General features: G+C 52.9%; 1 protein-coding gene across 3 annotated transcripts in view; it reads left to right on the forward strand.

Annotated features, from left to right (window-relative positions):
- Nucleotides 1–1,147: 1,147 nt before the first annotated feature.
- CAPN9 (calpain 9) overlaps nt 1,148–24,807 on the forward strand; it is a 41,647-nt gene continuing 17,987 nt past the window's right edge. Inside the window, exons 1-9 of one of the 3 annotated variants that reach the window (XM_008689538.2) lie at nt 1,148–2,507; nt 8,135–8,204; nt 11,780–11,898; nt 13,531–13,664; nt 16,550–16,718; nt 17,709–17,792; nt 20,217–20,302; nt 22,286–22,363; nt 23,715–23,875. In XM_008689538.2, the coding sequence (XP_008687760.2) occupies nt 2,295–2,507; nt 8,135–8,204; nt 11,780–11,898; nt 13,531–13,664; nt 16,550–16,718; nt 17,709–17,792; nt 20,217–20,302; nt 22,286–22,363; nt 23,715–23,875 (1,114 nt within the window). In that variant the 5' untranslated portion in view covers nt 1,148–2,294. The remainder of the gene's footprint in view (nt 2,508–8,134; nt 8,205–11,779; nt 11,899–13,530; nt 13,665–16,549; nt 16,719–17,708; nt 17,793–20,216; nt 20,303–22,285; nt 22,364–23,714; nt 23,876–24,807) is intronic. The other 2 variants (XM_008689539.2, XM_040624134.1) reach the window with 2 other exon arrangements.

Here is a 24,807-nt window from a genome sequence, read left to right on the forward strand (position 1 = left end):
ATGGACCTTCCCCTCCGAGGTGTTCAGAGCGTTTCCTAGGGTGTGTGAGGGGGACTTCGTGGAGGAGCTGTACAGGGCCTGGGGAGCAGGGTGCAAGGTGAACCCCAGTAGGCTGCAGATTGCTAAATGCTTTCAGTGCATTTCCCACTCAGAGGAATTTTCACAGTAGTCACAAATGGCAATGCAGTCTCCGATTTCCTGGTAACTAGAATACGCTTTCAGGAACAAGGCTGGTTCTTCCAGTCCACAGGAGAGACCAGGTGGAGAGACTCCTACCCAGAGAGGGGTTTGTAATGGGAACAGAATAAGGACACACGTTCCTGGAGCTTCGGGAAGGTCCGGCATGAAGTGGACCCTTCATGACTCTCCACGGTGTTGAATTTCACTTCAAGTTCCATTTCCCTCTCACTGGGGCATCTGAGGGGGAAATCCTCAGAAACCTGGGCTGCTAATCATTTTCTTGAAATGATCCAGAAATGGATGGCCCTCCTGCTGTCACACCTGTCTGCCTGGCTCTTGTCCTTAATCACTTGTAAACAGAGCTGTCTGTAGGGCAGCGGGACACAGGACTCCACTGTTTCTAGCACAGAATCATTCCAGAATCCTTTATTGTGCAAACAAAGAGGCACAACAAAAGAGGCTTAGCAGTAGGGTCATGAGAGCTGTGTCTGTGGGATGGGGCGGGGGACAGAGAGGACAGGGGTGGGAGGAATCCTCAGCTCCCGACCCTGTATATGCTGGACTCCACAAGCTGCTTTGATCCCATAGTCCCCCTGCAGCCCTAGGAGACCCGCTGTCCTGACTCACACCAAGAAAGCACACACAGACTGTTTGCCCAAAGCACCCCAGGCAAAACTGGGAATTCAACCCAGATGTCACCAACTTCGATGTCTACACATTCTCTGTAAAACCGTGTGCAGGATACACTCGACAGGAAGTGTGAAACTAAGAACATTCCCGGGAACTGGGAGGCCCTATAAAAACTCATGTCTTTTTTTTTTTTAAAGATTTTATTTTATTTTATTTTATTTTATTTTATTTTATTTTATTTTATTATTTTATTTGACAGAGATAGAGAGGGAACACAAGCAGGGGGAGTGGGAGAGGAAGAAGCAGGCTCATAGCGGAGGAGCCTGATGTGCGGCTCGATCCTGTAACGCCGGTATCACGCCCTGAGCTGAAGGCAGACGCTTAACCGCTGTGCCACCCAGGCGCCCCAAAACTCATGTCTTTTAACTACACCCACTAACTCAAGACCCCATGACTCCAACAGCCACTGTGACTAGTTCGAGAATCGCAGCGATATCGTTGTAAAGTGCTTAGAAGACCAGGGGCTTCACACGGGGGCTAATACTCTATTAAACTGCCTCCAACCTCTGGACCTCATTTCTTCTCAAATGTGAAATCCTGTTTGTAAAGTTTTACAGGACACAGAATTTTACTAATACGATATCTGCTTTTGCAAATGTTTCCCAACACCTACTGCCAGGAATGTTGGAGAACAGAGGCGCCTGTACCCTAGAGCAGGAGCTGACGTCCTCTATGAGCACACCCGTATCAGGGGTCAGTCACCAAATTCTGGCTGGACGACATCCGCCAGCCCATCTGTTTTGTAAATAAAGTTTTATTGGCACACGGCCATGCTGCTTCATCACACAGCGTCCCCGGCCGCTCTTGCGCTACGACCCGAAAAGTTGAGTAGTTGCAACACAGACCGTATGGCCCACAAAGCCGAAAATATTGACCAACTGGCTCTTTACAGAACAAGTTTGTGGACCTCTGCTGTAAATCAAAGTGAGGCGGTCCAAGAGCGAGCTGGGTAAGCCCTGTCCCTGTAATAGGTGCCATGACGGTTCACCAAGCTCCCTTCCAACTACAAAACCCTGCAGCTCTCTGACCTCAGATGTGATCCAAGACCACACAGTAATCGCTCCTCCCGCAAAGCAAATGCTGCCTGCCGCCTCCCAGACTGATGTGCTTTCTTGCTCTCTTTTCCCATGAAGCCATCCTCTCTCTCCCACGGAGTCTGCCCAGTGCATTGAGCAGAGTTTGCTGCCTCTGCCTGGAACCGGCCCAGGCTCACTGCTCCCTCTGGGTCTGCAGGAGCCCCTGGGAGGGCAGAGAGCTCTCTCTACAGTTTGCCATCAGGGTGTGCCTCATATCAGTCTTTGCAGGGAGGTTCCCAGGCAAACAGGAAGAGGCCAAGGGCCACCGAGCCCCAGTTTCCCTGAGCTGGCTCCTTCTTGACCAGCACGCTCATCTTGCGGACCGAGCCCACCAGCAGGGGAGCGGCCATGCCTTACCTCTATCGGGCCCCAGGGCCCCAGAAGCACCCAGTTCCCAAGGATGCCCGCATCACCCACTCCTCAGGCCAGAGCTTCGAGCAACTGAGGCAGGAGTGCGCACAGAAGGGCGTCCTGTTTGAGGATCCAGACTTCCCAGCCAACAACTCCTCTCTCTTCTATAGCGAGAGGCCCCAGATCCCCTTTGTGTGGAAACGGCCCGGGGTGAGTGCAAGAGGAAGTGGTGGGGGTGGCAGGCAGGGTGTGGGTGCTGCAGAGGCGAGCAAAGAGAAGGAGGGCGGGGGGCGTGCGCTACACACAGACTCATCTGCCAAATCTACCCTTGAGATGCTGTGCGGTTTGCAGAGGGAGTGACATGCAGGGGGCTTCACCAGCAGGCCAGGGATGCTCCGGGGCCATGCCCAGCGTGTCTGGCTGCACCCCACCCCCAGCTCTCGGACTCCCACTGAGGTGAGCCCGGGACTGGGACCCTGAGCCAGAGAGGGGCTTGTCATTAAGTGGTGAGTGGGAGACAAGTCTCAGATGACACGTTCTATGGGAACCCAAAGGCAAACATGAGAGCTGGGTGGGCTGCAGTCTGGCCCCGTGTGCTGAGGCTGCTGGGAGGCATGTGGGGTGCCAGGGAGTTTCTGGCTGCAGCCCCGGATGCTCAGTGTGGATGGACACTCACGCAGCAAGCGCTCAGCACACACGTGATGGATGGAACACTCGGGAAGCAGGGTCTCTCTTCCCAAACCATGCATGTCCCTTCCCAGAGGGGAGACGGTGTCCGAGCTGCCCCACCCTCGACAGTCTGGAGGGGATGGTCCCCAGGGGCGCCAGCTGGTGCCTCGAACAAGGAGTCAATATTTGCTGTGCTGGGTTAGTCCAGCCTTGACCTCTGCCCGAACGATGCCGGAGATGCCGGCTGTCATTCCTTCCCGGTGGGAACCAGCCCGGGGGCGGCTCCTGTGGGGACAGGTTGCTATGGACAAGGGGGGCGCAAAGAGGGCTGGACAAAAGGTGAGACCCTGAGTGCTGGTCCCACCCTCCCACTGATTTGTCCCACGACTGTGGTCCTGGCACTAACGTCTCCGAGCCTCAGTCCCCTCACCTGTGATGCAGGAACGGGCAGTGTAGATCCGATGTCCCCCAACAGTCTGCAGCCAGTGGCAGCAGATGCCATGATTGCTATTACGGGTGTCCCCCCAGAGCAGTGCCACCGACGGCTACAGGACCTCCTCTCCAGACCCCACACAAACAGTGCCCGCAGGACGTTTATCAGTTTATCACCCGCGCCCTCTCAGGATCAACCCCTGCGGAAGGACAGGGAGCAGGAGTGGGCAGACGAGCCTCTGGGCTGTGATGTGGCCCCATAAATGGCCCCATAAAGGCCTCAGCCAGCTGCATGGGGCACCCCAGAGCTGGGATGGACCCTCAGAGTTGCCTTGTGTAGGGGTGACAGCGTCACCTGTGTCTGTGCCCCTCACGGAAAGCCATGACCTTGGAAGAGGTAGCTTTCTCAGGGAACGAGCCGACCCTTCCCCGCTGCTGGGGGGTCTGAGCTGTGCGCCACACAGAGCCTTTCCTCTTCCACAAAAGGGGGGGTCATAACGCTGCTGGCCCTGCAGGCCTGTCGCAGGGATTACCGTGTTAACGTGTAGAGGAGGCAGAAAAGAGCCCATAAATGAGTGTCCGGGACTGTGGTCGCTACTACTGTCATTGTAACCAGACACCAGCCGCTCCCCAGTGGAGGACGGCGCCCTGGCTTGCGGTCTGCACTGCCACCCCCTGGCTTAATGTGTAATTCTGCTGTCTCGTACAACTCACCCTCTCTTTGCCAAAGTTGGAATTTCTCCAACATAAAAGCTGGATGCACACAGGCCAGCGTGGAGGATGCTTTTGTTCGCAATCGCTGTGCCCTCGGGCCCCTCCACCCCCAGCCAAGGGCAGACCGATTTCTAACTCAGATCTACTGCTGCTGTCCTTCCTATGGATTTGTTCCCAGCATCTGTTCTGCCATTCACTTTGCATGACACTGAGACTGTCCCTCCTGTCCTCATTCCCAGAAACACACCTATCTGTTTGCAATCCAAGGGGCCAGGGGTTTTGCAGACTTCTTACAGACCAGTGTGAAATCAGCAGACAAAGGGCTGGGTGGGGGTGAGGGTTGAGATTCCTTTTGCATGACGGAGGGCCAGGGTCCCTGGTAAGTGGGTGGGCGGGTGGCAGGAAGGAAATGCTAAGCGTTGCCCGTGTCCCTCAAGAAGGCCTTTATGGTCTGGGCGCGGTTTGCATGTCTGCTCCGCACGTAAGTGGTACATGGTCGGGGAGAAAGTGCAGAGCTGCCCTGTGGGACCGTGGGGTGCGGTGCCCTCCCCAGTACCACCTTCTTGTCAAACACAGCTGTGCTCGCAGGCGGGGGAGTGAGCACCAGCGCAGCCGGGATCAGAACAGTCAAGGGGACAGCAGAGGGCAGCGGCCATCCAGGCTCGCCCTCCAGGGAGCCATGAGCTCAGCACTGAGGGGGATCACCTGGGGCCCTGCAGTGGGGGTGGGGCGACAGGCTCTGCTGGGAGAGAAGGTGAAATCCCCTCCAGTGGGCCTCTTGGAAAGGACTGTGTGTCAGAGAAGGGAGGAGCGTGTCTGGGGTACAGAGAGCCACCAGGCAGCCAAGGGCCTGGCTTCCTGGGCCACAGTCTGACTTTCTCAGCTCACAAGCACTTCCTTCGGCCTTGTTCTCCTCGACTCCCTGTCTGTCTGCATCCTTCTCCTTTCTTCTATGCAATGCCCTCCCTAACTTCTCAGCCTAAACCCAGGACACCTTTGCTGAAGATGCTCGTACCCCTCTAGCCCAGGCTGAGGGCCCCCTGGCGGCCTGTGTACACGGCGGCCCGTGGCCACGACTGCCCTGCGCACTGGGCCTGCTGCTCCCTCTGTGCCTCCAGGGACACCCCCAGGCCTTCACAGCCCTGGGTAGCACACAGCTGTCAATCACAGGGCCCAGCCTCTCCAAATTCGTTAGAAATGCGGCTTTTCCCTTTTCAACTTAATGGCTAAGTAACGTCTGTGTGCGTGGCTGAGCCCCTGATGACACACAAAGTGAACTGATCAGGCCCCAAGAGGGAACATTCCAGGACACCTGGTCCTCAGGCTGGGTTCACTTCAGGTTGGTCGAGACTCCTCTGATCTTCCTGTCACAGGACCATGACAGGCAGCCCTCCTCCTCAAGCCCCCAAATAGCATTCCTTAAGAACAAATGTACCCCTGGGCCGTCCACACACGCGGGCTGCCCAGGCACGAATGCAATGCCTCAGAGTATGCACAGAACCAATGTGCACGTGAGACGGACGCACGGACCATACAGACGCAAGCCACACATGCCTTGCACGTGAGGCCCACATCTGTCAGCATACATGGCCACATGGCCGGTGGCCTCGCGGCCGCCCCTTCGGGTGACCCCTTCAGGAAACCCCGGGATGGCGCGCGGATTCACTGGCTCCCAGGAGCACTGGACAGACCCCTGTATCAGCCACGCAGCCGGGGACATTGGGGATCTCACCACTTCACACCGGATGGCTAATTTCTGTTCACTTGGTGAGAGTGTCTGCGTTTTCTCCTTTTGTATTTTTCTCCATCCATCCACAGTTTGATGCAATTTGATAAAACTCTCCTGGACAAAAACGACGAGCTGCAAGATGGAGCCGAGAGGCAGTGGCAGCTTTGGGCACAGTTGGCACAGTTGGCAGGGTGGGCCAGCCGAAGACAGGGAAGGGGAGGGTCGCAAGTAGGGGGTGGGGCTCCTCGCCCACAGCCCATCTGGCCTCTGGGAGGCCCAGCATCTGCCACAGCCTGCGGGGCAGGATCTGCCAGCCTTCAGAGCCCATTTTCCATCCGCGATGGGGATGAGGGCCATGGCGGTGGGAGTCTGGCCGGCTAGAGCCCTGCTCCCCTCATAGGGGCTGGCTGCCATGGGAACTCCTGGGCCGCCCTTCGGGGCAGGGGCTCCAATACACATGTGCACCCAGCCCCAAACGTCTAAGACGGAGGAAGGTGGTCTGTGCCTCACTTGAAAGAGGGAGACAAAGCCTGGAGAAGCTAGATGGCGCGCCCTGAGCCCCTGTGCTGATCGGGGTGGGCTCCGGCGGGGAGCGCACTTTCCCGGGCTGGTTTGCACCTTCCCACTGGTGTGGCCCAGAGCCACCTGCAAACACCTGGGCAGAGGAGCAGGGAGAGAGCATGTGAAGGGTCTGCACGGGCCAGGAGACTGGCCTGGAGGAGCTGCCCCCTCCCCCATCCACGGCCCTGCCTGCCACTCGGGAGACAAGGGTCATCCAGTGACGAGTCTCCTGTCTCCGGGCTACGGGCGGGAGCTAAGGGCGGGGTTGGGGTGTCGGTGGGACCTCTGCCACACCTGGGTTTGTGGTGAGCTGACGGCACAGGGTTCAGCAATTCTCCTGACCCGTTTACTGAGATATTGGAAAAACAAGCCCACGCGGTGCTCTCTGGGCAGATGCTGGGGGTGTCCAACCCCCCACGAGGCGGCCCATCCTGGCGGCTGCACAACAAGTGCCTCATTTTACACTTTGGCTCTTTGTCTTAAGAAATGCCCCTTCCTACAAAGAGATTGCCATCCTCCTGCTATGAGCAGGGACACGGATCAGAGGAGAAGTAGGGTCCTGGGGAGCTTGAGGAAGACCGTTCAGGGCAGAGCTGTCCCCCAGGGCATCCACCCACGTATTGGTCAGGACTTCTGCCTCCAGTCCTGTTTCTGGAACGGGGTGGGAAAAACCCCTTCCTCAGCCTGCATTCAGATCCTGTTAAAATGACCGAGCATCTGCTGTGTGCCACAGCTTTCCTCTATGCCTGAGGATTTGTTGTTTCCTCTCCCTAGACTCTCACATGACTCCCTACTCAACTGTCTGGTCCCTGAGAGGCCCTCCCTGACTGCTCCAGCTCACACAGCCCCGTCCCGCACCAACACCTTCCATCCTGGTCCTTGCCACTCCAGAACGTGGATGTCCGTGCACCGGTTTGTGACTGGTCCCCAGTCACTCAGCAGCTGAGGAGGGCAGGGCCTTTCTCTCTCCTGTTCTTTGCCATGGTCCCTGTCAGGAATGGAGACTCCTGCCTCAGCAAAATGCAAAGAATATATGAACGTTATATAATTGCTTTCAAACACTTTCTGTTAATGCTTTATACGTATCTCTTTCTACACATATGTATATATAAGAAATTATGTACACATAATAATACAATTATGTGTAATATAGAATGAAATCTATGTAATGCACTGAGGTAAAGTCACGTGAGAGATATATGCACGTATCTCCCACTGTATAGTGTATATATGTGTAGACATATATATGCATATATATATATATACGCGCACGATGCGTATTTTAACAAAGAAAGAAGCTGGGTGGGTGAGCATGAATTTGTATTTAATCCCAGGCACTGGTCTGTGGTGTATGTATTACCTCATTTTAAGATGAAGAGTTTGAAGCCCACAGAGGGTATAATGCCCGTGAGTGGAGACAGGATTTGAACTCATGTCCCCCCCACCCTGCCCCAACTGCTAGCCCAGGGCCTGAGTGGCAATGGGAATCTTCAATTCATGGTCCTGCTTTGCAGCCAAGCATGGCCGGAGTTGCTTGTTTGGCACTGACGGGCTGCCCAGAAGGCAGGCTGTCTCCCCAGGGGCTGCCGTCTACCAGAGACAGGCCCAAGTTTGTGGCACCCCTCCACGGGAAAAGAATCAAATAGAGGAAAAAACCCTCTGCTCCCAGAAAGGAGAGAGACCCTGAGCCCGCTCCAATCACACTGGCCCAGTAACGCCTTTGTTCTTCCAGGAAATAGTGAAAAACCCAGAATTCATTCTTGGAGGGGCCACCAGGACAGATATCTGCCAGGGGGAGCTTGGTAAGTGTGAGGCATGGAGCACGGAGAGAGGGGGGTTGGAGCGAGCACCCCGGGGGGCCAGCAGGACGGGGTCTCTGAGCTGCCACCATGGCAAGAGCATCAAGGGACCCCTGGAAACCCGAAGGGCACAGGGTCTGGGGGAACATCTCTGCTACCACCTGCTACTTCCTCCCCTCCTCCCTCCCAGTCTGCCAGTCTGCTTCCCCAGAGGGAGCCTCATGGATTCCAGGCTCCTCGCACTCTCGTGCCCCTGGGGACGGATGTGCCTCCAGCGTGGGGCTCAGTTCACAGAGAACAGAGAGAGCCGCGGCGCCGGTCTGGCTCCCTGCACGTGACACGGCTAGTACTTGCAAGCAGTAACTCGGTCCCGGGTCATCTTCCCAGTCACCCTTTTTACAGATGGGACACTGAAGCTGAGGGAGGCTGAGCATCATAAGTCACAGAGGGGATGGCGAGGCAGTCAGGATCTGAACTTGCTCTTAACCATTACGCCACACTGCCCCCCAGGGACTCAGGCTTTGTGGGGTTCCCCAAGGAGCTTTACAGTCTCCTTCCTAAAAATTGACCTAAGAGTACCCCTAAGTCTGTTAAATTGCTTTTCAGGATTTAGTTCAAAATTGGACTGGGTTTACCTTTATTCTATCTATGAAAAACGAACAAACAACAACAAAAACTCCTAGAAAAGAAAAAACCACCAGTGGAGCGACAAGCTTACGAGGCCCGGCCTACAGCGAATTAGCACGAGGGTCTAATGGTTGCCGCGGGTCATGCCGCAGCCTTCGTGCTCGCCAGCCAGCTACCCCAAACACAGAACCCAGAGCCGCGGACCTAGAGTGACGACAGTTGATGATAGATCGATAGATCGATCCATGACACAGGTGACCCTTGAACAACAGGGGTCCACTTATACGTGGGTTTGTTTTTGGATAACACAGTATCTTACTGTCAATGGATTTCCTCTTCCTTATGATTTTCTTGCTAACGTTTTCTTTCGCTGCATTCCTGTTGTAAGAATGCGGTACAGAATACCCAAAACATACAGAACGCATGTTGACTGACTGTGTTATTGGTAAGGGCTCTGGTCAACAGCAAGCTACTGGCTGTTAAGTTTTGGGAGAGTCAAAGTTATGCATGGATTTCAGACTGCGTGGGGGGTCAGTGCCCCTTCGCCCGTGTTGTTCAAGGGTTAACTGTACAGATAATAGAATTACACATCCTAGCTAGGACTTTGATCTTTTGAAAAAAATTACATCTGGATTCATCTTCATTTGATGGGGGTAAGCCTTCTCTGGGACACTGTCTGCCCCGTCCTCAACTCCTCTCTCGTCTCTCCCTCCAGACTCTTCCTCTGCCTCCCTTCCCGGCCCCCGCCCCCATCCCTATGTTGCTATCCAGTAGAGAGGTATCGTACAGGCTCTTTTGCATTTCAAAGTTTTGGTTTGTGGCATGAGTGCAAACATCTATTTGGAATTACAACTGCATATTTAACCTTAGTTGGTGTTGATTATAACTATTATGTTGTAACACTTTTTTGTAAAAGATTTTATTTATTTATTTGAAAGGCAGAGAACACGAGTTGGGGGAGGAGGAGAGGGAGAAGGAGAAGCAGACTTCCCGCTGAGCAGGGAGCCCAACATGGGGCTCGATCCCAGGACTCCAGGATCATGACCTGAGCCAAAGGCAGACATTCGACCATCTGAGCCCCCATTTTGTAACACCTTTATTACTTCCAAATACTGTACATAACATCTGTATAAGCCAGGAGGGATAACAATAAACTGAACAGCTGTGAGCCTGACACCCAAAATAAGAGCTAGAACACCACCACTGTCGCCTGCCCTCCCTGCACGCCATTGTGCACCCAGCTGCCCGACGAACCGACTTTCAGAGGGTGTCCTCTCCTGGGCAGAGCGTTGCTATGACAATGCCATGCATCGACACAGCCCAGCAGAGAGATAAAGCAATATTGCTTTGTTGTTGAGTTTTTTCCTTTGCTTTAAATTGTATGAGTAGCACTGGCTTCTGAATCCCCCACCCCTTCAAAAGCTCAGGGCCTTCCCTGCTGAGTAGACACGAGCTGCCGCACTCTAGGAAAAGAAGTGCATTTTTCCAGGGCTCCTGGGTGGCTCAGTCGGTGAAGCGCCTGCCTTCAGCTCAGGTCATGATCCCAGGGTCCTGGGATCGAGCCCCGCATTGGGCTCCTTGCTCAGTGGGGAGCCTGCTTCTCCCTCTCCCTCTGCCTGCCGCTCTGCCTGCTTGTGCTCTTTCTCTATCTCTCTGTCAAATAAATAAATAAAATCTTAAAAAAAAAGAAAGAAAGAAAGAAAGAAAGAAAGAAAGAGAAAGGGAATGCATTTTCCTGCATTGGGCAAAGCTGTAACTTGAAGAAAAGTGGGGAGGAGGTCAGCACATAGCAGGGGGCCCCTCCACCCCAGAGCTGAGAGCAGGGACCGCCCCTCCCCCGCCCTCCACCCAGGAGGCACTCAGGGATGTCTGCTGAACAAATCCTGGAAGATTCTGTGTCCCTTCTCATTAGCATCTCCCCCAAAGCCAGACCCCGGGCTGCAAAAAGCTGTTGCTGCTGAGGAGCCAGTGGCATGGGCCCCACTGACGACACCCCAGGGAAAGCCAGAAGCAGGGCGGCTCTGCAAGGAGCTTTCCTGATGCTACACTCTCTGCGAGTCGCTCCTGTCTGTGCACAACAATCACGAAGGGGTCATGGGCTGTATGGTATTTTCCAGAAATGTGAACCCCGAGGAAGCCGAGCTGAGTGTGCCAGGGTCTTGAATTCCAATGACGGTGGTGTCACCTACTGCCAACAAAGAGATCTGGGGTAACACAGAGAGGTCCTGTTGGAGAAATGGAAACTTGCAAGTATCCGCTCACACACGTAGGTCGTGGGAGCCATGACGAGGGGCACTTGTCCCAGTCGCAGGCCAGGCGAGTGGCTGTTTCCAAGAGTCTGGCACAGCACAGATAAATGCTGTCTGCTGTCTGGCTTCCCTTAGGACCTGTCCTCTGTGTGTGTCCACGTGAAGTCACAGCGGCAGGAATCAGTAGACCAGTCAGCAGATCTGGAAAATGAAACATAACGGGAGCTGTTCTCATCTCTAGCTCAGCCGAGTCTGTGCTGTGGGGAGGCCTCAGTCCCAGAAACGCCCTCCCCAGGCACCACGAGGGGCTATTTCTGAGGACCCCCATTTCTTGGGCTGCAGCTACGAAATGCCTACCCACCCAGCTCCGCTGACGCTAACGCCCGCAGCCTTGGCGCGCTGGCGGGGAAGCCTCTGGAACTGCACAGGGCTGAGCACGATGGAGCATATGTCTGAAAGCCAAGTAATCATATCCAATGACATCGTCCAGACAACAGCTGTGCATCGTAAACCGGGCACAGGAAGAGCCAGGAAGGGAGGCAGAAGGGGAGGACAGAGGTATTTGTTGGTATTCTGTCCATTTTCCTAAATGCAGAAAAGACGTGGCCACATCTGAAACGCACCCCCTGCTTCTGGCATAGAGTTTTCCCACTCACTGTGAATTGACAATGAAAACCGTGATGGATGGCTTTCCTTTTGCAGGCGACTGCTGGCTATTAGCTGCCATTGCGTCCCTGACGCTGAATGAGAAAGCTCTGGCTAGAGTCATCCCCCAGGACCAAAGCTTTGGAGCCGGTTATGCTGGAATATTCCACTTCCAGGTAAGAGGGAGACTTGGCCAGGGGCGTTAGCTCTTTGGGGCCCAGCATGACACCATGAGCCTCTTCAGCTGCTTGGTGATCCTGGAGGGAATGTGCCCTTATCTGTGTGAAAGCTGCACCCCAAACCTGCCCCACGGGGTCGCCTCTAAACGCATGAGAAGGGCAGCATAGGCATCCCGTGGTGAACCCTTGTGGAAAATACAAAGTAAGACTTCAAGCACGATTGTGGCAAGTCTGGAGGTCCATGCTGACGGGTTTTAGTCTTCAGAATAGCTCGTGCTTTTAGCATAAATGGCCTAAAACAATTCTACCTCCCAGGGACTGGATTATTTCTCATAAACTGGGAGATCCTCCTTATTGAAGAAATACAGATTGGGAGACATGAGTGAGTGTAAGAAGTAGAAATGGACAGAAGCACAGAAGTGTCATGAGCTGGGAGCCCTGGGGCAGGGGGTGGGGGGCACACATCATCGCCCCTCTGGGACCCCCGCAGAGCCACCCTCGGGGCACAGCCTGCCTGGGAGCTGGTTTCCAGTTTGCTCACAGCCCTGTTCTCTGTGCTCTCCTCCCCGACAGTCCCTGCATAGGGCCCGAGCTTGCACTGACACCTGCCCTGCCCCGTACGTCTGCAGGTGACCTCGGGCAGGTTTCACATGCTGTCTGGAAAAAGGACTGATAGCTACCCTGTGGGGGTTGCACAACTAAAAGGGATCCTATGAAGGAGGCAGCATGGGACCCGCATGCACTTCTGCCCCCGCACGGCCTCCTTCCCCTCCCAGGCCACCACGCTTGGGCCAGCCCCGTCCCGTCCGTTCCTGAGGCCGGCCATCTGGGTACTCACTCTGGTGCCCTGTTGTGCTCTGCTGCCCTGCCTCTGACCGGGGGGCGGGGGGGGGGCTGGCCCTGTCGGGGGCCTGTCAGTCACATGCCGACACCTGGGAAGTAGGGCGTTGGAAGCGAGGCCCCCTTCCTGCTCCTCTCCTGTCGGCAGCCACAGTGCAGGTGTGAGGGTGCAGGGAGGTCAACGCAGCTGGTGGGGCCTGCCCGTGCCGTCCTGTAAGATCCCCTGAGCCAACACTCCCCTAGAAGGCCAGCCCGGAACTGCCCCCAACCCTGCCCCTGCTTCAGGAAGCCCCGAGGCCCAGGCCTGGCCATTAATGGCCTGCCCCAGCAGCGCCTCCGTGGAACCTGACGTCACAAATGCCCCCAAGAAAGCCTCAGGAGACACTGGGAGGAATATGTAAGACACCTTGCAGCCGGTTGATGGAAGGGCAGAGAGACCCACGCTGTTCCAAGAGCAGAGCAAACCCCATACTATGCCCCTCCCTCGGGAGAGAGAAGAGCAAACTCAGCCCCCCTGCAGTGTCCACATGTGACCCTGTCCTGCTGGCTCCTGGCTTTGATGGGTCCACACTGGGTCTTCAGGCGGATGTCCATGGAAGGGTGGGATGACCAGCCTGTGGCTCGGTGGACACAGTCCGGGGGGCTCCATCATGGAACCCACATGTGATTTTCCTCAAGACCATAAGGGCAGTCTGGTCTGAGGGAGAAAGAGGCAGGTGATGCACATTCACAGATGGGGCTGGACTCCCCTGGGGCCACCCCGTGACCGCCTCTCCGCCCCGGCCAAAGTTCTGGCAGCACAGCGAGTGGCTGGATGTGGTCATCGATGACCGGCTGCCCACCTTCAAGGACCGCCTGATCTTCCTCCACTCCGCCGACCACAGCGAGTTCTGGAGCGCCTTGCTGGAAAAAGCCTACGCCAAGTGAGTGCCCCCTGCACAGGTGGGCCCTGTCCAGGAAGCAGGTTTCCACCCCCAGGGCCTTTTCAGAGAGTTTCCAGGAGCAGGGACACAGGTTGACAGGTGTGGCCCGGGGGAGGCCGACCTGCCCGAGGCTCCATCAGGGTCGGGGGTGGAAAGGGAGCCCGGACAGCTATCCTGTCATGGCCTCGCTGTGCCCATCCTTGGGCATGGTGGTGACACACGTCCCCCCTATGGCCTTCCGAAGAGCCGGGAGGGTAGGCGGAGGAAAATCTGAATGTGTTAGCAGAATTGGCTCTCCCAACTTCCCACCAAGCACCGTCATAGCTCACACATCTGGGCTGCGGTAAATGTATCATTTTCATCATTTTTATGCGTACAGCTCAGACGCATTAAGTACATTCACATTGCTGTGCAACCCTCACCAGCACCCACCTCTAGAACTTGCGAAACGGAAGCTCTGAACCCACTAAACTCCAGCTCCCCATCCCCCACGCCCAGCCCCTGGCAGGCTGATTTCTGTCTCTGTGGGTTTAAGGAGCTGTGAGCTGAGGAAGCTCAAGGTAAGTAGAATTCAAACAGTCATTTTTAATCATGTACCAGATGACCTCGGTTCCCTCCAGCACTCTCGATTTCCAGCCCATCAGCTTGTCAGCAAAAGGCCACAGTGGCCTGAGTTCTGTGCTCAGCTGACAGCAGTGCTCCCCTGGGAGGCCCTCTTGGGCTCATCCTGGATCTTCAGGCCATGGGAAACCTGTCTTCAGAGATGGGAACTGGGAAGAATAGTTGTGCTTCTAACTTTGGCAAGTGGCAAAATTAAGTGAAGGTAACTAGAGGTTTAATTAATCCTGAAATCAGTGGTTCAGAATTAAAGAACCAAAGGTATGCTACCCCCCCGTGCCCATCTGCATCACCTAGGTCTATCCACACCCTCCTCAGAGCCGCTGGACAGGCTTTAGGTGGGCAAAGGGGCACAGGACAGCTGGGAAACCCAGCCCCAGCTCTACCCCATGGGGAGTCCCCCACCAGGAGACCTCGGCAGGATCCTCTCCAGGGCTGACACCTGTGCTCTCCGGGGCTGGCCAGGCATGGCTTCATTCTTGGTGAGCCCAACCCAGGGAAATCTTCCCCCTGCAGCTGTGAAAAAGGCTTGAGTCAGGAATTCCAGCTAGCAGGATCCAGTGCAAGGTGAAGGGTATTCACTCAAAGAGTGAAGAATGAGCTTCCTAGAAAAAGAAAATCTTTAATTTTTGGTCATTAAAACAAGCCAAAAATGATTGTGCTAGACCTCACCAAAAAAAAAAAAAAAAAAGGTGTCCAGATGGCAAATAAGCGCATGGAAAGCTCAACATTATTTGTCATTAGGAAATTGCAAATGAAAACAATAGCGAAATACCACTGCCTACTTACAGCACCGATTGCTGACAAAGCAATGGTCCAGCCATGTCGGAAGACAATTTGGCAGTTTCTTACAAAACTAAACATAGTCATACTCCTTGGTAAATGAGTCTGGTAAAAAGTCATTTTTACCCCAATGAGTTGGATAAAAACTATGTCCACATAAACACCTGCACACAAATGTTTATTGTGCCATTATTCATAATTGCCCCAAACCGGAAGCAACCAAGATGTCCTTCAAGATGAACGGATCCACAAATGGAGGTACGCCCAGGCAGTGGGACATTATTTAGTGTTGAAAACAATGAGCTATCAAGCCACGAAAAGACACGGATGAATCTTAAATGCATACTGCTTAGCGGAAGAAGCCCAACTGAAAAGGCTGTATACCTACCGTAGGATCCCAATTATATGCCATTCTGGAAAAGGCAAAACTATGGAGTCGGTAAAAAGATCCGTGGTTGCCAGGGGTTCAGGGGGAGGGAAGGACAGAGGTAGGGATGAATATGTGGAGCACAAGGGATCTTTTTAGGGTGGTGAAACTATTCTGTAGATACAGTAATAGTGAATACATGACACCATTCATCTATCAAACCCATAAAACTTTATGGCACAAAGAATGAAGCTTAATGCATGAAGATTTAAGAATCATCAAGAAGGATGAGGAATCCCAGGATGAAATGCAGACGGTGCATTTCATCTAACTGTATTGCAAATTTATGCAGCAAACTTGCTGCAGGGGTAGGAGAAAAAGGAGCTGACCTGAGCAACTGTGGGCATGAACGGGGTCTGTAAGATTAAAAGCAAAAGGAATCATGCTTGAGCCTTCTACTCAGGCTGATTTCTCATAGAGGCTAGGACAACAATTCTGATACATATATACAATATGTATACGATACGTGTATACAATTCTGATATGTATGCAGTGAGTTGAACAATTAAGGAGGTGGATGGCAGGTGGTGGAGCTAGGTTTCTCACTGTTGGAGAGGAGGGTACAGAGAAGTGAAAGCAGGAGGCTTAGAATGATGCCTATGGTTGTGAGTTAAGGCTGGAGACTCAGGCTGCTATCATGTTTTCTTTAATAGAGATGGTTCCAGGTGGATACACGTATATACCCTGGGTCAGTGTACATACATCATCTCCTCACTTTGTCAGCAGAGGGGGCCTAGAAAGAATGGCAACCCCACAGGAACAAGCACCCCTACTTCACGGGTCTTGGTCTCTAACACCGTTTTTCCAATAAAAGGAATCCAATAAAAGATCCTTGGAGATCACACACACACTGATAGGGTTATGTCAAAGGGACGCAGGAGCCAGCTGGAGAGGCTGAAAGTAGCCAGAGCTGGAACAGTTTGAGCAATAAAATAAGCAAGGCCAGGAGAGACAAGGATTCTTAGAAGCATTAGAAAAACTCTGGCCAAGGGGCGCCACCTGGTGGCCTTCCTTGTTCTCTGCAGCGGTCTCTGCGCCTTCCTTGCCACCCTGACAGGCTGAACGGCAGCTATGAGGCTCTGAAGGGGGGCAGCACCATCGAGGCCATGGAAGACTTCACCGGGGGTGTAGCAGAGACCTTTGCAACTAAAGAGGCTCCAGAGAACTTCTATGAGATTCTAGAGAAGGCCCTGAAGAGGGGCTCTCTTGTGGGCTGCTCCATTGATGTAAGTCGTTCACTTGCTTGTTCACATTCCCGGCACTGTCCTGGGGCTGCAGACCAGCAGGTGCCCTGGCCCAGCGAGGGGAGGAGTATAACTTTCGGGGGGTGGGGGTGGGGGGTGACAATGTTTATTTATTTTCGTTAAAGTTTTAATGTTTTCCAAATTACAAAGTTAGGGCACACTTACTATATCAGGCAGAACAATCCCGAGATGTACAAAGGCAAACTTCAATGTCCCTGCCCAGGTCCCACCCTGGGACACCTGGTGTGTGCCCTTCAAACGCCCTCTCCTTACTCGGACAAAGGCATTGTGTATACTCGCCTGTATACACAACCATAGGAGAATTTTGGTTTGATTTTACTAAACGGAGTCTTACTCTACACTTTTCTGAAACTTGTTTTTTTTCCTACTTACTCTAACATTAAAACAGTCACATCAGTAGATAGGAATCTAACAGTATTTTCTCTAATGTCCTTATGCATGCAAACACGCACACGTATAATTTTATCTCATCCAGTTTTTAGAACCCATTCAAGTTCTGTTTCTTCTTGGGTTCACCTCGGGAATATCTTCTTCACTACCAAATTATCCCTTTCCTCTGTGTTTCCAAGTTTGTGACATAGAGTTGTGTGTGAGACTGTTGAATGCTTCTTATGGTGTACGGGATCATACTTCTATCTTGTACTGGGCTACGTGATGGGGGATGGGGTCAAGTTGCTCTGTGTTGGGGCAAAAAAGTGAACTTTTCCCTGGGGGCTGAGCTGGGAAGGAGGATCTCCTCACCCTGGGGAGAGATTAGGAATTGCTGTATGTTACTGCTAACCATCTTAGGGGTGTCCTGTGTACTTACCTGCTATGTGTTAGGCACATGGCTCTCACCTGGGGGAGCGGAAGGGGCTGAGCCAGGCACGGAGCTGGGTCTGGGCAGGGAGGGAAGGCTTGGCTTACCCAATGGGTCCAACGCTGCTTTTTTTTTTTTTTTTCACGTTTTAGATCAGAAATGCTGCAGAATCTGAAGCCCGGACGCCTTTTGGTCTCATTAAGGGCCATGCCTACAGTGTGACAGGAATTGACCAGGTAAGCAGCGTGAACCCCTGTGGACAGGGTCCAGGAATAGACTCAGCCCTGCTAGTCCCTTATACTGATTAAGTGCATCACAGACCTTCCGACATTTTAGAGAAGGTCTCAATCTAAAGGAGACAGGTTGGACTCCAAAAGAGCAAAACAGGAGAGAGAGAGCGAGAGAAACATGTGATTCCACCACAGTACCAACCTGGTTTAGCTGGTGTGAGAGTCTGGGCTTTGTTTTTTCTTTTCCTTTTTTTTTTCTTCCCTAATTCTTGTAGTAGTTAGAGTTCTCTAGAGAAACAGAACCAATAAGATATCAAAAGATGATAAATAGATATAGATAAATAGATGGGGAATGAGGAATTGGCTCCCATGATTGTAGAGACTGGGAAGTCCTATGATCTGCCATCTGTAAGCTGTAAATCCAGGAAATCAGGTGGGGATGTTCCAGTCCAAGTCCAAAAGCCTGAGAACCAGGAGAACCAATGTTAAGAGCAGAAGAGGACCAAAGTCCAAGCTCAGCAGTCAGACACAGAGAGTGAATTCGCCCCTCCTCCACCTTCTATAATGCTAGTCAACCTTCAACTGATTAGATGAGGCCCACCCACATGGGGGAGGGGCCCCTGCTTTGCTCAGTCTCCCAATCCAAATGCTAATCTCATCCAGAAACGCCCTCACAGACACACCCAAAATGATGTATAAGCAAATATCTGGGCACCAGTGGCCAAGTCAAATTGACACATAAAAATAACCATCAAAAGTCCCATTCTCTGCAGCCATAGTTCAGGGTAGAACTGATTCTCAGGGGCTACTAGACCCCACACAGCACCCCTCTGACTTCTAGGGAGTGCCTGGTTTGGACAAGAGCTCCTGAAGGGACATGTGGGAAAGAGAAAGGAAGGGGATGACATGGAAGAGGAGGACAAGGAGACAGGGGCCACATTCTTTCAGGGTCAAATTCAGTCAAGTCCAAAGGCCCACTTCGTGCTCCTACTGGACAAGTCTCAAACCCGGTCTGTAGCAAATGCAGCTCCTCTGGTCTCTCCTGTTGCTGCCCACGCTTTGAGTAACCCAGTCCAGAGGAGTGGGGGTGAGGAGTGCAGAAGGAAGCCTGTCCTCTCTCCCCACCAGGGGATTGTGAGCAGAGCATTCAGGGTGGGGATTCTCTAGAATTGAGCTATTTGCATAGGCTCCTTTCCCCTCCTTCCCTGTCCATAATGCCTTGCCAATCACTCACTTGAGTAGGCATGTGATTTTTTTTAAAGAGTATTTATTCATTTGAGAGAGAGAGAGAGAGAGTGAGCGAGTGAGATAGAGAACACAAGCGGGGTGGGGGGCAGAGGGAAAGGAGAAGCAGGCTCCCCACTGAGCAGGGAGCCTGATGCGGGGCTCAATCCTGGGACCCCAAGATCATGACCTGAGTCGAAGGCTGACGCTTAACAGAGTGAGCCACCCGGGGCCCCAGTAGGCATGTGATTTTTGATGTTACATCTTCCAAATATTATTTCCAGTAATAGAAACCTTCGTCGCACCTACTCAATTGCTCTTCCTTTCTCTCCACCTTCCTTGCACATTTCACTTAACGAGCATCTTGAATGCTGAGCTGCCAGCTACTTCCCGGGCCCTGGAGAGGTTATACTAAATTAATCTTTACACATCAAAAGTATGATTTGTGCCCAATGCATGAGGATAAAGAGTTTTGAGCTCAAATTTCTGGTTCGTTGATGAATAAAAGTCTTTTACTTCTACTCTCTTTCCTCCAAAATCTTTCTAAAATGCGCTGGTCCTTTCTGCTGGTCCGGGGCAGGGCCTGAGGGGCAGGGCTGAGTCTTTTTCTTTACTGTCCATACGGACAGCAGAAATCCTCATGTGACACCTGAAAAGGGAGAATATTGGATTCAGAAGACTGGGAAGTGGTTTTTGTTTATCATTGTTTAATCCCGGAGTGTGCCTGTATACTGTTCATTCATCTGTGAGTAAGATATTAAGGATGAAGAAAACTCACTCCTAGGTCCCTGAGCACTTTGGACAAACCGCTCTTTACCTCTGTCTGCGCTAGATGCTGACGATACATTGATAAACAAGACTCGGCCCCTTCCTTTAGGGCAATTCTGGTCCAGAGAGAAAACGCATTCATTGGAAGATTCCCATGGACTAATTTCTTATCATTTATAATTCTACTTTATTTCCCAGACGCAACGTACCCATTCTGGGGTGATGAATAATATAACATTGTTGGTGATGCTGGCCGCTGTGCTCACCAGGAGTTAGAAAGTTCCGAGGGCTAGTTAAGAACTGAGGAGTTTTGACATGGCTTTTGTGTGTCATAGTCAAGAGGATTTGGGGAGAGCCAGCCGTGGCTGGAGGTGAAGCGCTCCAGAGCTCACGCATGAATTTCTCATTCCACATGGCCCTGATACTTCTCCCCTCTAGGTAAACTTCCAAGGCCAGAAAATGGAGCTCATCAGGGTCCGGAACCCTTGGGGCCAGGTTGAGTGGACCGGGTCCTGGAGTGACAGGTCAGTCCCACCTCTGCGTTCCTGGGGTGCAGAGCCCCGTGGCTGGCTTCTGCAGGCCTATGAAGAAGGGGCACCGTGTCCACAGTTCCCTCCTGGCTCTCGTTCCAGGGGCGGTCCTGCTGCTGGGGTTGCCCTACTTCCTCCCTCAGCCCTCTGGCCCACCATGCAGTCAAAATGCGACACCTTATAATGGCTTTTTTACCTTTCCAGTTATTGTATTTATGTCAGTGGATACTTTCCCTCCCGTGGGGAGATGTCCTCTCCCCCTGACGTGGTGAGAGGCTTTATCTCCAGTGACGAGTAGCCCAATAGGCAGGGTGTATGTGTGCATGAGCGTACGTGTGGGGGTGGGGGTGGCCGTGAGTGTTTGAGGTGTGAGAATCCCTGAAATATGGCCAAGAAGGTCACTAGAGGGTTCTCTCTGATTGGTCACTGGCCATCGACCAGAGGCCCGGCGGCCCAGTAGAGAGACAGAGAAAGCGGAACAGGAAATGCGTCCCTGACAGAGCAAGCAACCAGGGTTATCTCCTCGGCCCCCCAATCATAGAGAAAGTTCTCCCTCGCGGGTGTGTGTCCCCTCCTCATCCCTTGGGAAGCGGCCCAGGTGGCTAGGACCCGGGAACGTTTCGATGTGCTTGGGCAGGGCCATCCTGAGCTGCCTCCTCCCTCAGCCAGGACTCTGCCATCTCGGGGCGCTGCTGTCCCACCCCTGTCCACTCACAGCCTGTGGGACTCCAGGGAGACCCGCAGCACGTCTAGAGCCTAAGTAAAGGAAACTGAGCCGCGTTTGTCCTCAGATCACAACGAGGCCACCTTGTCACCAACCGTCGGTGTGTCTGTGTTGCTGTTAAGCTGACTCCAGCCTGAGAGCGCAGCGCACACCCCTGCGGGGGCTTGTGGTCCCATCACGGCTCTTGTCCCACCACCTTCCCCCTGCTTTGCCTTCTCAGAGCCCAGGGCCTTTGGCAGAACTGGATTCACACCAGAGCAGGTCACAGGAGGGAAGAGATGGGCCTCCCTCTCCTGGCAGAAATGGAAAGAACAGTAATACTGAAATCGAATTAATGAGACCGCTGCATATCACACATAGGCTGTTACAGTGTCCTTGCATTCAGAGAACATAGTGTGTAGACGTGTGGGCCACTTTTTCCTTCTGGGAAACATGCAGAGGGAGAAATAAGGGAAGCGCCTTTACTGGGGTCAAGCCTGGAAGCGAGCTTGCCTCCCGCTCCCACTGAGCCTCGGGGTGACGGAGGGCAGGCCCCCATCCTGATCCCTGCTCCTGACCCTGCCAGTGACGAGGGAAGTACTGGAAGCACTGTAGTCGGGCAGGCCCGGGATGGGGGGTGAGCCACTCAGAAGGTCACGGCTCTTGGTGCTGCTGTTCTGCCCCTGCCAGGCAGGACCTGGAGAGGGGCTTCTGGGTCCTTCCCGGGATGAGCTCTGCAGGCTGTGGATGAGGTGGCCACGTCAGGTGGTGGCCACGTCAGGTGGGTACCACGGCGCTGGTTACTCAGCCGAAACTCTCTGGAGGCAGCTGTGGGGGTCACAGAGACACAGTGAATTTGGAGGCTTCCTGGTGATCTCACCTAAAGAAAGCGTTCAGCATGTGACATGTCAAGCCCCAGCAAACATAAGATATTATTCTCACTTTTCGAAATGTCAGTTACAAATAAAGAGGAGAGATCAGGAGACGCTCCGGGGCACACGTCAGTCCCTTTCTGGCTTCCAGCTGGAAGTTTCTGCTACCTTGCTAGTGTCCAGCATCCTATGATGGTCCCATGATAATCCCCTACCGAGGGGCTGCACGTGATCCCGAGGACCTTTTACCATCGGCTGCTCTTGCACGCGCACTTTCCCCTGGGGTGTTTCCGGGCTAACCAGGATCGTTCCCCACATAGCCACCACCCTGGCTCCTCAGGAGGGACACCCCGCCCCGCCAAGGCCAGTGTTGTTTCAGCCGACTTTGCTTACCCCTCCTAGCTCCTCCGAGTGGCGTTCCGTGGGCCCAGCTGAGCAGAAGCGCCTGTGTCACACGGCTCTGGATGACGGCGAGTTCTGGTACAGTGCTCGTCTGTTTTCCTTTCCGTATTAGCTGCATAATGGGTATGAGCGCAGTGCCCTATAGCCCTTGGCTTGCTGCCTTTCTGTCTATTTTTGTTCAGTTTCTTTAGTGAATCAAACACATTGGCCTCAAGCCACTTATGTTCACTCAGGTTGGCAGAGATTCTGATATGAACGTGGGGCTGAGCCTGGATGCCAGCCCAGCACCCCTCCTCTGAACTACCCATCACCCAAGTTTGCATGGTGTGTTTGAAGACAGACAGGCAGCCCCAGTGCTCCCAGGGGCTACTCCCCTGTCCCACTTGATGACAAGGGCCCCTGAAGGCAGCAACCTTGAGAGGATCCAAAAATATAGACCTCAGTGGGCAAGAAATAGTCCTAATCTGGACTTTCTGCAGGGTGGAATCTCTTTGCTTAACTAGGAGTTTTTAATGGGCCTTCCTCTCTAAAAGCTTCTTTTGATCTTATTTCTTCCTGTGGGGTCCAAAAAACAGTCGGGTCTTCCAACCTTGCAAGACCAAACATCGCTGATGTCCAGCTTTCTTCCCTGGAGCAAACCAGCCAATTCTTGCCTGAGCTCACTTTTTTTTTTCTTTAATACTCCTTATTAAACACAGCAAGCAAAAACCAGCACACACTAATATTCTAGCTTTTTCCATCCTCTTCCCCTTAGGCACAGCCTCTGTCTTCCATATTTTTATAGTTTTAACAAGTATATTGCCATTTGTAATGTGGATATCTATTTTCCAGCTCCAATATTTCCTTGAAACCTGGCTAAGTGCTAAGCTGATACCACATAGGTTAGAATTCTGTCATGGTGGGGCCATACTTCAAGGCATCAGTGACTTAGGGTAACACCAGCTGCTGTAAGAAGTAGATTCAAAATGTATAAAGATGCAAATGCAATAAGGTTTATTTCTCACTCATTGTAACAGTCCAGGAGGACATCCCTATTCTGTGGTGGCTCTCTCCAGGCAGTGATTCAGGGACCCAAGACCCTCCCTCTGTGTGGCTCCACCATCCCCCAGGGTCACCCAGCCATCTGCAGGAAGCCAGCAGAAGAGGAAAGACAGGAAAGTTTGGATGAGACATCCCCACTTCCTAAGAGCCTTGACCCGCACATCGCCACTTTCATCCCACTCTAGATGCAAGGGGTGGGCTGCTGTCCCTGAACCTGGATTTTCCTTAGCTTTGCTTATGTATTTTCTGTCTGCCCACACCTGAGTTCTCCCCATCCTCTAGGACAGGTGTGGGCACTCACTACCGGTCGGTTAGATAATTAAGCAAATGAATGGATCATGGCATCACCATCACCTCCTATGCCCAGTGTCTCTCCACTTTGTTGCAGGATGGCGTTTAGGGACTTCAAGGCCCACTTTGACAAAGTGGAAATCTGCAACCTTACTCCTGACGCCCTGGAGGAAGATGCTCTCCACAAGTGGGAGGTGACGGTCCATCAAGGAAGCTGGGTGCGGGGCTCCACGGCCGGGGGCTGTCGCAATTTCCTGGGTTGGTAGTCCGCCTGTCACTCTCTCTGTCATTGCCAAGTGCCCAGTCCAGCCTGGGGGATGTCGGGGGGTCAGCGCCAGGACCCTAGAGAAAACCTGAGTGTGGAGTTAGTAGGATTTCTGGAATGGCTGGTGAGGGCTGCAGAGACGAGACATAGCAGGAAGTCGGATAAGAATTGCTCAGGGAAACTTGTTTGGCCACTTGAGTTATTTTCCATGACAAGTAATAGAAAACACAACTCATGCTAGTTTAGCAACAAAAAGGATTTTTTCCTTGCATGACTGTAAAGTTCAGAGGAGAAGCAGGGTGGGCTTCAGGCATAGTTTAATCAACCCATTGGTCTGGAATTCTCTGCTCTGCCCTCCTTCCTCTGCTGACTTCTTCCTCAGTGTGAATTTCTTTAGAGTCACAGGCGGGCTGCCAGCAGCATCCGGGGCTTCCTGAGCCCTCACTTGTGCACAGCCAGAGCTCCTGAGGCTCATCCAACGAAAGTCCTCAACTTCCCTCTAACTGGGAATTCCTTGAACCCATATTGCCTGGTGATGCTGAGGGCTGATTGGTTTTGTTTGAACTCTCCGCAGCAAGAGGGACTAGGATGAACCAATCAGCGTTCACCCTTGGAGCTGTGGGTGGGGTGGATTCTGCCCCCCTTGTACAACCACAGGGGCACCTCACTCTCCTCTGAAATGGGAAAAATAAGATGGAGCAAACCGTAGACCCAGAAGAATGTCTTTAAAAAGCTGCATGGGAAATGGCTTGAGAGAAGGTGGAGATGGAAGGGGAGTACTTGGCCTTCTCACTGGGGTTACAGGAAGTAGGGCGCAAGGACCATTGCAACAGGGAAGAAGAAATGAATGAATGACTTTCTCAGGTATGGGAGGATGTGGTGGGGGTGGATGCAGTGTATGTGTGTGTGGGTGTGTGTTTAAAGG

Source organism: Ursus maritimus, unplaced genomic scaffold, assembly GCF_017311325.1.
Source record: "Ursus maritimus isolate PB19 unplaced genomic scaffold, ASM1731132v1 scaffold_7, whole genome shotgun sequence".
Lineage (NCBI taxonomy): Eukaryota > Metazoa > Chordata > Mammalia > Carnivora > Ursidae > Ursus > Ursus maritimus.